General features: G+C 47.5%; 2 protein-coding genes across 2 annotated transcripts in view; one reads left to right on the top strand and one right to left on the bottom strand.

Annotated features, from left to right (window-relative positions):
- LOC112230858 (beta-crystallin A4) overlaps positions 1 to 266 on the bottom strand; it is a 3,670-nt gene extending 3,404 nt beyond the window's left edge. The window contains exon 1 of the mRNA XM_024397194.2: positions 204 to 266. The gene's annotated coding sequence lies outside the window, so the exon portion shown is untranslated. The remainder of the gene's footprint in view (positions 1 to 203) is intronic.
- Positions 267 to 8,771: 8,505 nt separating this feature from the next.
- LOC112230857 (beta-crystallin B1-like) lies at positions 8,772 to 11,978 on the top strand. Its single transcript, XM_024397193.2, has 6 exons — positions 8,772 to 8,860; positions 9,430 to 9,571; positions 10,103 to 10,221; positions 10,672 to 10,804; positions 11,007 to 11,149; positions 11,581 to 11,978. Exons 2-6 carry the CDS (start codon positions 9,449 to 9,451, stop codon positions 11,756 to 11,758), a joined length of 696 nt encoding a protein of 231 aa, XP_024252961.1. The 5' UTR covers positions 8,772 to 8,860; positions 9,430 to 9,448; the 3' UTR covers positions 11,759 to 11,978.
- Positions 11,979 to 12,336: the final 358 nt, after the last annotated feature.

Genomic DNA, 12,336 nt, shown 5'->3' with positions numbered 1-12,336 from the left:
CTCCTGGTCCTTGTTCCCGGGGCCCAGAGTTATGCCCCTGGGCCTGCCTGGTTGCAGTGTGAAGTGGTGGCGGGCAGACCGAGTCATTATGGGGCCTGCTACCCTACCCTAGGCACTCTGCCCTGCTCTGTCTTCCTGCCTGCCTGGCTGGGTGGATGATCAGGCTGGTGCTATGGTTCTCTGGGTGGGACAGAGAGACTCACCTTGCTTTGATGCCCTTGGCTGTCCCGGAATGAGAGTGAGAGGACTCACGCGCCCCCACCCTTTTAAAGCCTCCCCTGGCAAAGGGCCACACTGAAAGCCCCAGCTCAGCAGCGGGGAGGAGCCTCTCTTTGTCCCTCCGACAAAAGCGGGGGTTAATCTATAGAGGGACTGAAGTGCAGACGCCACACTATCACCCAGGGCAGGGACCAGGGGTAGGGAGAAGAGGAGGAGAGAAGAGACAAGTGCAGGGCACTTGGAATGTCAAGGGGTGATGAGAGGAGGGGGATTCCCTCCAAAAGCCACGTACAGTAGCCTACACTTGATTTTTCTCTCTCTCTCTCCCTCTCTCTCTCTCTCTCTGTCTCTCTCTACCTCTTCCTCACTATCCCCTCCTTTCATTTCTTCTTTATTTCTATCGTTCACAATCACATCTCATGGGTTCTTGTGGGTCTCTCAGCTAACGAGCTGTATCCCAAGAGCCCTCATGGATGACCCTGTCCTCTCTGTTGACAAGCATGTCATGTCCTTTACTCACCTGTAGGGAGAGACCTGTCTGTCTCTCTGTCTTTCTCACTCTGGTTCACCTCACCTCACCCGCTCCGTTGCAATCCCTGCCCCCTATTTCCTCCCAAAGGATCGATAAAGTAGTCTGTCTGTCTGTCTCTCTCTCTCTCTCTCTCTCTCTGTCTGTCTCACTCTGGTTCACCTCACCTCAACTGCTCCGTTGCAATCCCTGCCCCCTATTTCCTCCCAAAGGATCAATAAAGTATTCTGTCTGTCTGTCTGTCTGTCTAACTGACTGACTTAATTGTTATTATGTCATCACTAATGCCTTTGGTTGATTGTCACGGTAAAAGGTTGACAGGACTGAAACCGAACATCTTCAATATAAACATACAAGTTCAACTTGTGCACGGTTGACCTTTTGAGACTGTTGATGACCGAGGTCATTCCGTTTAGCCCCACCATGAGACGCTGTCATTCCGTTTAGCCCCACCATGAGACGCTGTCATTCCGTTTAGCCCCACCATGAGACGCTGTCATTCCGTTTAGCCCCACCATGAGACGCTGTCATTCCGTTTAGCCCCACCATGAGACGCTGTCATTCCGTTTAGCCCCACCATGAGACGCTGTCATTCCGTTTAGCCCCAACATGAGGCGCTGTCATTCCGTTTAGCCCCACCATGAGGCGCTGTCATTCCGTTTAGCCCCACCATGAGGCGCTGTCATTCCGTTTAGCCCCACCATGAGGCGCTGTCATTCCGTTTAGCCCCACCATGAGGCGCTGTCATTCCGTTTAGCCCCACCATGAGGCGCTGTCATTCCGTTTAGCCCCACCATGAGACGCGGCATGTAGCGTCGAAGGGGCGCATCTTATTTCGCCCTGCCAATTATTCATAGTTAATCTGCAGCATGATCAGGGCGCCCCCATGTTTCATAACACAGAGCAGCAGGAGGCTCCATTTGGTGCTGGAATGTGGACATCTCGTCTGGCAGATAGAGAGAGAAACATAAACATAGAGAGAGAGGAATAAGCCGAGCCAAGAAATGAGACAGAGGACCGAGTTGGAAGAGGGTCAGCAGCAGGCAAGTCTTGCTCCAGCAGCTTTAGCAGGAAACCCTCAGACGGGTTACACGTCAACAGTGGAACGGACCGCTTCGAAGAAAGAGAAATGCTGGTTATGAACTATTACAGTTGGTTAACCATTAGGCTTAAGTGGATCCGGCTATCTAATGAGGTCTGTGTGTTGCTAGAAGGCCGGTGACGTCAACCGACACAAATACAATGAAAGCAACGCCGCCCAAACAAGGAGAGGGACCGACAAATGGAAAATGAAAAGTGGATCCGTGATGGCTAGAAGGCGGAAGTCGTGACGGTTGTAGTGTTGTAGGTCAGTACAACAAGAAGAAAACAATTACTCAGAAAAACTCCACAGCACTAAAAGAAGGTTGCTTACAATCATTTATTCATTCATGAACACATGTTGTTTTGACAAACTCTGTTATAATGCGTAAGCTGTTTATAACGCATTAGCCATAGCTGTAGTATTGGACATGGCTTTTCCATTAGCCATAGCTTTAGCATAACCATGGTTTTGGTGTTAGCCATAGCTTTAGCATAGCCATGGCTTTTGCATTAGCCATAGCTTTAGCATAGCCATGGTTTTTGCATTCGCCATAGCTTTAGCATAGCCACAGCTTTAGCATAGCCATGGCTTTGGTGTTAGCGAGCACAGCGCTGCGCTGGCTGTTATGACAGCAGTGACGACCCAGTCAACCATTAGTCAACAGAGAAAGGAGCAGAAACTAGACTGGTACTAGCCTCCCTCTCTCTGACTGGATCCTGTGGAAAGATGGTATCTACGGCTGTATGGCTGCCTTTACACAGCCAGCTCAATTCTAATCTTTTTTTCCCACTAATTGGTCATTTGACCAATCAGATCAGCTCCTTTTCCCAATAAAAATATCAGAATTGGACTGCCTTTGTAAACACAGCCTATGTTTCTGATTCTACACTGACCTGCTAAGAATGATAAGATAACATAACAGAATAATGACTCTGAATTACAAATAATACAGAGATAGATTTCCTAGACATTGATAGGTGCCCAGGTTTCCATGTAAAATTGGTCTAATCTATTTTTGCATTTTACCTGTTGAGATCATCATTTGCCATTATTTTATACACTTTTTTGTACCCTTACTCAACCAACCTTTACTCTTCCAACCTTTTACTCTTCCAACCTTTACTCTACTGACCTTTACTCTTCCAACCTTTTACTCTTCCAACCTTTACTCTACCAACCTTTACTCTTCCAACCTTTACTCAACCAACCTTTACTCTTCCAACCTTTACTCTTCCAACCTTTACTCTTCCAACCTTTACTCTTCCAACCTTTTACTCTTCCAACCTTTACTCAACCAACCTTTACTCTACCAACTTTTACTCTTCCAACCTTTACTCTACTGACCTTTACTCTTCCAACCTTTACTCTACCAACCTTTTACTCTACCAACCTTTACTCTACTGACCTTTACTCTTCCAACATTTACTCTACCAACCTTTACTCTTCCAACCTTTACTCAACCAACCTTTACTCTTCTAACCTTTACTCTACTGACCTTTACTCTTCCAACCTTTACTCTACCAACCTTTACTCTACCAACCTTTACTCTTCCAACCTTTACTCTTCTAACCTTTACTCTTCCAACCTTTTACTCTTCCAACCTTTACTCTACTGACCTTTACTCTTCCAACCTTTACTCTACCAACCGTTACTTTTCCAACCTTTTACTCTTCCAACCTTTACTCTACCAACCTTTACTCTTCCAACCTTTACTCAACCAACCTTTACTCTTCTAACCTTTACTCTTCCAACCTTTACTCTTCCAACCTTTTACTCTACCAACCTTTACTCTACTGACCTTTACTCTTCCAACCTTTACTCTACCAACCTTTACTCTTCCAACCTTTACTCTTCTAACCTTTACTCTTCCAACCTTTTACTCTTCCAACCTTTACTCTACTGACCTTTACTCTTCCAACCTTTACTCTACCAACCGTTACTCTTCCAACCTTTTACTCTTCCAACCTTTACTCTACCAACCTTTACTCTTCCAACCTTTACTCTACCAACCTTTACTCTTCCAACCTTTACTCTACCAACCTTTACTCTTCCAACCTTTACTCTACCAACCTTTACTTTACCAACCTTTACTCTTCCAACCTTTTACTCTTCCAACCTTTTACTCTACCAACCTTTACTCTACCAACCTTTTACTCTTCCAACCTTTACTCTTCCAACCTTTACTCTACCAACCTTTTACTCTACCGACCTTTTACTCTACCGACCTTTTACTCTACCGACCTTTTACTCTACCAACCTTTACTCAACCAGCTAGTTTTGGACTCATTATGCCCTAGTAGTGGATTGTCGTCACAGCTGTACCCTTGACATTCTTTGACACACAAACAAAACCCAGCCCCTCCTCCCCGTGGCTGCCTGAACACTTCACTTTATACAGTGACACTTCCCACAAGGCCTCATGTTGTCACTAGGCAGGAACCTGCAACTCTGCCTCAGGCTCTGGGCCACACATAGGTCACTATACATCATGCTAAGGTATTGCTGCTCTATGTCTTGCTTCAGCCTACAGATATGGGTTTATATCTTAGATAGATATAGGTGATGAACAATCAATCGATCACGGATTGCGATGCACACGTCAACATTTTAAAAGTTATCCAGCGATATGACCACTGATATTGACCTACAGTACACAGTGGAGACCTGCACTTGATTGGACAATGGACGGAGAAGACGAACATTGTCAAAAAGACCTGTGGTGGGTGGGGGGGTGGAGAGGGTAGATGGAGATGGGATCGAGAGAGATGGAAGGAGAGAGTAGTGAGACTAAAGGGTTGGACATTCTCCTCCAGGTTATTTCTATTATTCCGCCTCTCTCTTCCATGTCACCATCACCCTCCTTTGCCACACTTCTAGGTGCTTTTTAATGCTGTGGTGCTGTCTGTGTGTTAGTGTTAGCTGTCTGTGTGTTAGCGTCATGTCAATGTGAAACGTGTGTGTGCTGCCTGTGTGTTAGTGTTAGCTGTCTGTGTGTTAGTGTTAGCTGTCTGTGTGTTAGCGTCATGTCAATGTGCAACGTGTGTGCTGTCTGTGTGTGCTGTCTGTGTGTTAGTGTTAGCTGTCTGTGTGTTAGCGTCATGTCAATGTGAAACGTGTGTGTGCTGTCTGTGTGTGCTGTCTGTGTGTTAGCGTCATGTCAATGTGAAACTGTGTGTGTGCTGTCTGTGTGTGCTGTCTGTGTGTTAGTGTTAGCTGTCTGTGTGTTAGCGTCATGTCAATGTGAAACGTGTGTGTGCTGTCTGTGTGTGCTGTCTGTGTGTTAGCGTCATGTCAATGTGAAACGTGTGTGTGCTGTCTGTGTGTGCTGTCTGTGTGTTAGCGTCATGTCTATGTGAAACTGTCTGTGTGCTGTCTGTGTGTGCTGTCTGTGTGTGCTGTCTGTGTGTTAGCGTCATGTCTATGTGAAACGTGTGTGTGCTGTCTGTGTGTGCTGTCTGTGTGTGCTGTCTGTGTGTGCTGTGCTGTGTGTGCTGTCTGTGTGTTAGTGTTAGCTGTCTGTGTGTGCTGTCTGTGTGTGCTGTCTGTGTGTGCTGTCTGTGTGTTAGCGTCATGTCTATGTGAAACGTGTGTGTGCTGTCTGTGTGTGCTGTCTGTGTGTGCTGTCTGTGTGTGCTGTCTGTGTGTTAGTGTTAGCTGTCTGTGTGTTAGCGTCATGTCTATGTGAAACGTGTGTGTGCTGTCTGTGTGTTAGCGTCATGTCAATGTGAAACTGTGTGTGTGCTGTCTGTGTGTGCTGTCTGTGTGTTAGTGTTAGCTGTCTGTGTGTGCTGTCTGTGTGTTAGCGTCATGTCAATGTGAAATGTGTGTGTGCTGTCTGTGTGTGCTGTCTGTGTGTGCTGTCTGTGTGTTAGCGTCATACCTATGTGAAACGTGTGTGTGCTGTCTGTGTGTGCTGTCTGTGTGTGCTGTCTGTGTGTTAGTGTTAGCTGTCTGTGTGTTAGTGTTAGCTGTCTGTGTGTGCTGTCTGTGTGTGCTGTCTGTGTGTTAGCGTCATGTCTATGTGAAACGTGTGTGTGCTGTCTGTGTGTTAGCGTCATATCTATGTGAAACGTGTGTGTGCTGTCTGTGTGTGCTGTCTGTGTGTGCTGTCTGTGTGTTAGCGTCATATCTATGTGAAACGTGTGTGTGCTGTCTGTGTGTGCTGTCTGTGTGTGCTGTCTGTGTGTTAGCGTCATATCTATGTGAAACGTGTGTGTGCTGTCTGTGTGTGCTGTCTGTGTGTGCTGTCTGTGTGTTAGTGTTAGCTGTCTGTGTGTGCTGTCTGTGTGTGCTGTCTGTGTGTGCTGTCTGTGTGTTAGCGTCATGTCAATGTGAAACGTGTGTGTGCTGTCTGTGTGTGCTGTCTGTGTGTTAGTCTGTCATATCTATGTGAAACGTGTGTGTGCTGTCTCTGTGTGCTGTCTGTGTGTGCTGTCTGTGTGTTAGCGTCATGTCAATGTGAAACGTGTGTGTGCTGTCTGTGTGTGCTGTCTGTGTGTTAGTGTTAGCTGTCTGTGTGTGCTGTCTGTGTGTTAGTGTTAGCTGTCTGTGTGTGCTGTCTGTGTGTGCTGTCTGTGTGTGCTGTCTGTGTGTTAGTGTCATGTCTATGTGAAACGTGTGTGTGCTGTCTGTGTGTGCTGTCTGTGTGTTAGTGTTAGCTGTCTGTGTGTTAGTGTTAGCTGTCTGTGTGTTAGTGTTAGCTGTCTGTGTGTGCTGTCTGTGTGTTAGTGTTAGCTGTCTGTGTGTTAGTGTGTGCTGTCTGTGTGTGCTGTCTGTGTGTTAGCGTCATGTCAATGTGAAACGTGTGTGTGCTGTCTGTGTGTGCTGTCTGTGTGTGCTGTCTGTGTGTTAGTGTTAGCTGTCTGTGTGTGCTGTCTGTGTGTTAGTGTTAGCTGTCTGTGTGTGCTGTCTGTGTGTTAGTGTTAGCTGTCTGTGTGTGCTGTCTGTGTGTGCTGTCTGTGCTGTCTAGTGTTAGCTGTCTGTGTGTGCTGTCTGTGTGTGCTGTCTGTGTGTTAGTGTCATGTCTATGTGAAAGTGTTGTGTGTGCTGTCTGTGTGTTAGTGTTAGCTGTCTGTGTGTTAGTGTTAGCTGTCTGTGTGTTAGGGTCATGTCAATGTGAAACGTGTGTGTGCTGTCTGTGTGTGCTGTCTGTGTGTGCTGTCTGTGTGTGCTGTCTGTGTGTTAGTGTAGCTTAGCTGTCTGTGTGTGCTGTCTGTGTGTGCTGTCTGTGTGTGCTGTCTGTGTGTTAGTGTCATGTCTATGTGAAACTGTGTGTGTGTGCTGTCTGTGTGTGCTGTCTGTGTGTGCTGTCTGTGTGTTTGTGTTAGCTGTCTGTGTGTGCTGTCTGTGTGTTAGCGTCATGTCTATGTGAAACGTGTGTGTGCTGTCTGTGTGTGCTGTCTGTGTGTTAGTGTTAGCTGTCTGTGTGTTAGCGTCATGTCAATGTGAAACGTGTGTGTGCTGTCTGTGTGTGCTGTCTGTGTGTTAGCGTCATGTCAATGTGAAACGTGTGTGTGCTGTCTGTGTGTGCTGTCTGTGTGTGCTGTCTGTGTGTTAGTGTTAGCTGTCTGTGTGTTAGCGTCATGTCTATGTGAAACGTGTGTGTGCTGTCTGTGTGCTGCTGTCTGTGTGTGCTGTCTGTGTGTTGTGCGTGCTGTCTATGTGAAACGTGTGTGTGCTGTCTGTGTGTGCTGTCTGTGTGTTAGCGTCATATCTATGTGAAACGTGTGTGTGCTGTCTGTGTGTGCTGTCTGTGTGTGCTGTCTGTGTGTTAGCGCTGTCTATGTGAAAGTGTTGTGCTGTCTGTGTGTGCTGTCTGTGTGTTAGCGTCATGTCAATGTGAAACGTGTGTGTGCTGTCTGTGTGTGCTGTCTGTGTGTGCTGTCTGTGTGTTAGTGTTGCTGTCTGTGTGTTAGCTGTCATGTCAATGTGAAACGTGCTGTGCTGTATGTGTGTGCTGTCTGTGTGTGCTGTCTGTGTGTACTGTCTGTGTGTGCTGTCTGTGTGTGCTGTCTGTGTGTTAGCGTCATGTCAATGTGAAACGTGTGTGTGCTGTCTGTGTGTGCTGTATGTGTTTGGGAGACAAAAAAAGACAGTCTGTGTGAGATATTATCAGGTCTTTTACATGTTCTTTGATAATAATATTACATCATTTTACCTTTATTTAACAAGGCAAGTCAGTTAGGAACACATTCTTATTTTCAACGACAGCCTAGGAACAGTGGGTTAACTGCCTTGTTCAGGGGCAGAACGACAGATTTGTACCTTGTCAGCTCGGGGATTTGATCTTGCAACCTTTCAGTTACTTGACCAACACTCTAACCACTAGGCTACCTGCCGCTACCCCATTATGATCCTTCTCATTTGAAAAATACGAATAGGGAGCATTACTTTATTTTATTGATTTGCTCTCAACTAACCAGATGAAGAAGAAGAAGATCACCAAAAAAAATCCGTCCGGACAAAACGTACGTGAATGGAAATAAATTGCAATCCCCCCTTTTCTTAATCAACTTTTCCCACTTCAAAATCAAATGTTTTGCCATTTTGAATCATAAGTCTTTTGTCTTTTGGAAACTAAGCTCAGTGCTGGTGCAGTTTCACCTGTTAGAGAAAGATACAGAGTGTGTGTGTGTGTGTGTGTGTGTGTGTGTGTGTGTGTGTGTGTGTGTGTGTGTGTGTGTGTGTGTGTGTGCGTGTGTTAACTCCTTGCTCCCTCCAGGTCTATGCATTCATGTGCCCTAAATGCTACTGTAGCTTACAGGCCCAGCTCACTAACAGAGGGGGAAAGTGCCATTGTCAGGGCTTTCCATTGACAGCAAAGTGCCTACAGGCAGTGGGGGGGGGTTCTGGTTGTTGCGATGACCCAGGGGGCTTTGGTCCAGACCAACTCTGATGACGCTGGTGCTTCTATTGTCCACCGAGCCCTTGCGTTCAGCCTTTGCCAGGGTATAAAAGCTAGGGTTCTGCGCTGAGATGGCCAGCACGATCCAGCCTACCCCACACGGCACAGCAAGCTGTACACGCAGGTAAGGACACACCCCACACCAACTGAAAACAGCAGTCGATCCACAGCAGCAAACAGCGCACAGGGGCCCACTCCTCTCAGCCTACCATGCCCGGGTGTGTCACCCCCAGGCGGGGCAGAGCCCCTAACAGAGGCTCGGGCCTCAGGGCCTACATGAGGCACTCAGACCCCAGGCTGGATTGGTACAACGGATGGTTATTTTCTCCTTGGAGATTCTGATCCATCCTATGGAAGTGTTTGGCTGCTGTTTCCTGCCTCAGTTAGTTACAAGACTAAGAAATAGTAACAGATACACAAACAAAACACATTCAACTCTGTAGTGAGAACACACCTTTACCTGATCTGTGTTTTGATCTTTTTTTCTCTCTCCCTGTCCCTCTTTCTCTCAATCGATCTCTCCATCTCCCACACTATTCTCCCTTTCCCTTTCTGCTCTCTCTGCCTGCCCCATCTTCTTTCCTCTGACATACCTCTCCTCCTCTCCCCGTCATCTCACATCTCTCCATTCTCCCTCCCTCTAACCCCTCTCCCTCAATCCATTCCTTCTCCCCCCTCCGCGCTCTCCGTCAGAATCTCCTGATCCCTCACCATGTCTCAGACCGCCAAGTCCGCCTCCAGCCAGGGCACTGATGTCAAGGACAAGGGAGCCCCTGCCCCTGCTGCCACTAGCAAGGCCACTAAGACCGGAGAACCCAGTGTCGGAAACTTCCGAGTGAGTCGTCACACGTCCATTTAAACATACACCACAACCCAGTTGAGAGCAAAGTCCACCCGTTGTGTGGGAGCAGCAAACAGCTTAACGTTAGCCATTCTCTTTGAACTTTTCATCTGAGCCGGGCTAATTGACTACGGATGGAACATCGTACAGGGGCGTTCGTTGTGGTTGGTAAATGTTGCTACTTAAGTCTGCGTGTCTTAAGATGACCCCAGAGATCTTGCAGCCTTCACAGCAGTACGGGTCGGCTTTGGGTTTTATAGTGGAAGGCGGTACAGGTAGTCCGAGGACAGGAAGAACGTCAGAGCTTTCTAACGGATCGACAAACTGAATGGCTCAAACGGTAAAGGGCTCTGAGACCTCGTTACATACCTGCAGTAGTAAAAGGCACCAAATGCCCTCTAATTCTATGGCAAAAGGGTCAACATAGAAAAACAAATATTTGCGGACGACGGACAGTATCTCACCCTTGACCTCTTCCAGGGATAAATGGCATCTAACCTCTGACCACTCACTGCCCCCCTGTAGATCATGCTGTTCGACCAGGAGAACTTCCAGGGCCGAATGATGGAGGTCCAGAACGAGTGCATGAACGTGTGTGAACGCGGCATGGACAGAGTGCGCAGTATCATCGTCGAGTGCGGACCGTAAGTGGACACACACACCTACAGGGCAAGATTACACACACACACACACACACACAGTCACACACACAATCACACACATACACACCTACAGGGCAAGATACACACACACACACACACACACACACACACACACACACACACACACACACACACACACACACACACACACACACACAGTCACACACACAATCACACCTACAGCGCAAGATTACACACACACACACACAGATACACACACACACAGTCACACACACCTACAGGACACAATCAATCATCTCTACATGCTAGTCCAACACACAGGAAGACAAACTCAGACTGAGCCCAAAACATTTGAGCCCAAACACTGATGCTGTCATTTTTCGTGGCCTTTTCACGCACATTTAATTTTGACCCGTCTTCTAATCCCTCTCCCCCCTCTCCCCCTTGTCCCCGGCGGCCACCCCCCTCCAGCTTTGTTGCCTTTGAGCAGACTAACTTCCGCGGGGAGATGTTCATCCTGGAGAAGGGAGAGTACCCTCGCTGGGATACCTGGAGCAACTCTTACCGTAGCGACTGCCTCATGTCCCTCAGGCCCATCCGCATGGTGAGGAACACACGCATTCCCAAAACACACACTGTCACATTTTCCTATATACGCTCTCTCACACACATTCCAAACATGACAGTGACGAATGAGTTCGCCAGAGCGTAAAAACAGCCGGTGACCAGGGCTAATACAGTAGCTAGTGAAGAGACCTTCCAGCCTTTTCCATGACCCCCCCATCTCTCCTTCCTCCACACCACAGGACAGCCTGGAGCACAAGATCTGTCTGTTTGAGCTCTCCGACTTCAAGGGCAATAAGATGGAGATCCAGGAGGATGACGTGCCAACCCTCTGGGCGCACGGCTTCACCGACAGAGTGGGCAGCGTGAGGGTGCCTGGCGGAGTGTGAGTGTACACAGACACACTCGTACTTACGCACACACACCAGAAATCTATTTTCATGGATACTGGGACCGAAAAACCCTCACCTATATCGAAGATTAAAAAAAAAAAAAACATATCTGTAGGCTGAAGCAAGACATAGAGCAGCAATACATTAGCATGATGTATAGTGACCTATGTGTGGCCCAGAGCCTGAGGCAGAGTTGCAGGTTCCTGCCTAGTGACAACATGAGGCCTTGTGGGAAGTGTCACTGTATAAAGTGAAGTGTTCAGGCAGCCACGGGGAGGAGGGGCTGGGTTTAGAATGTCACACTTTAAAGTGGAAACGCAGAACTCCAATGTGACTCATGTTGTCTCTAAAAAAACAGACTAAAAATGACTATCAATCTAAATGTAACAAAACATGACCTTCTCTCCTTTCCTCCTCTCTCCAGGTGGGTGGGTTACCAGTACCCCGGATACAGAGGCTACCAGTACCTATTTGAGTGTGGTGACTACAGACACTACAACGAGTTCTGTGCCTTCCAGCCTCAGATCCAGTCCATGCGTCGCGTCAGGGACATGCAGTTCCACCAGCGTGGTTGCTTCAACCTCACCTCCGCCAGCAAGTGAGCGACCTCTGGTGGATGCACGCTGTAACTGCAGCCAGCCAGCCAGCCCTCCCTCACTCAATCCGCCCATCGGGCGCTTTTTATTTCTCCAATCCTATTCCTCCTTTCCTTCCCTTCACCCCTCCATCCTAAAGGGATGGAACGGCAGCATCGTACCGAACGGAACAACCTAAATGACTTTTTATGATGCCAAATAATAAACATGTTCTGAAAAACTATAATTCCTTTCGCCCTGGACTACTTTATTCAAAGCCTTGTGTTCACTGTGACAACATTTTTGTGACAACATTTTGTGCCTCATTGTCCCTTTCTCTCTGTTTGATATTCCTTGTCTCTTTCTCTCTTCCCTTTTTGTCTGTCCAACTGTATTCTCCCTATATGTCTTCCTTCTGTTCTTCTCTCTTCCATCTGTTGGACTGAGAAAGGACCATCTGATTAGCGAGGGGTTAAAGGCTGAACACAGCCCCTCTCACCCGCTGACAGACAGTCCCGGGCTCTCAGTTGTAGATGGAACAGTAGAAATGATTATTGCCAAACAATGAGGATGCATGTAGATAAAGCTTTGTATAACGTTAATCA

This window comes from Oncorhynchus tshawytscha, linkage group LG33, assembly GCF_018296145.1.
Source record: "Oncorhynchus tshawytscha isolate Ot180627B linkage group LG33, Otsh_v2.0, whole genome shotgun sequence".
In the NCBI taxonomy this organism is placed as follows: Eukaryota; Metazoa; Chordata; class Actinopteri; order Salmoniformes; family Salmonidae; genus Oncorhynchus; species Oncorhynchus tshawytscha.
Note: the sequence above shows the minus strand (reverse complement) of the source record. Positions and strands in the feature narration are given on the sequence as shown.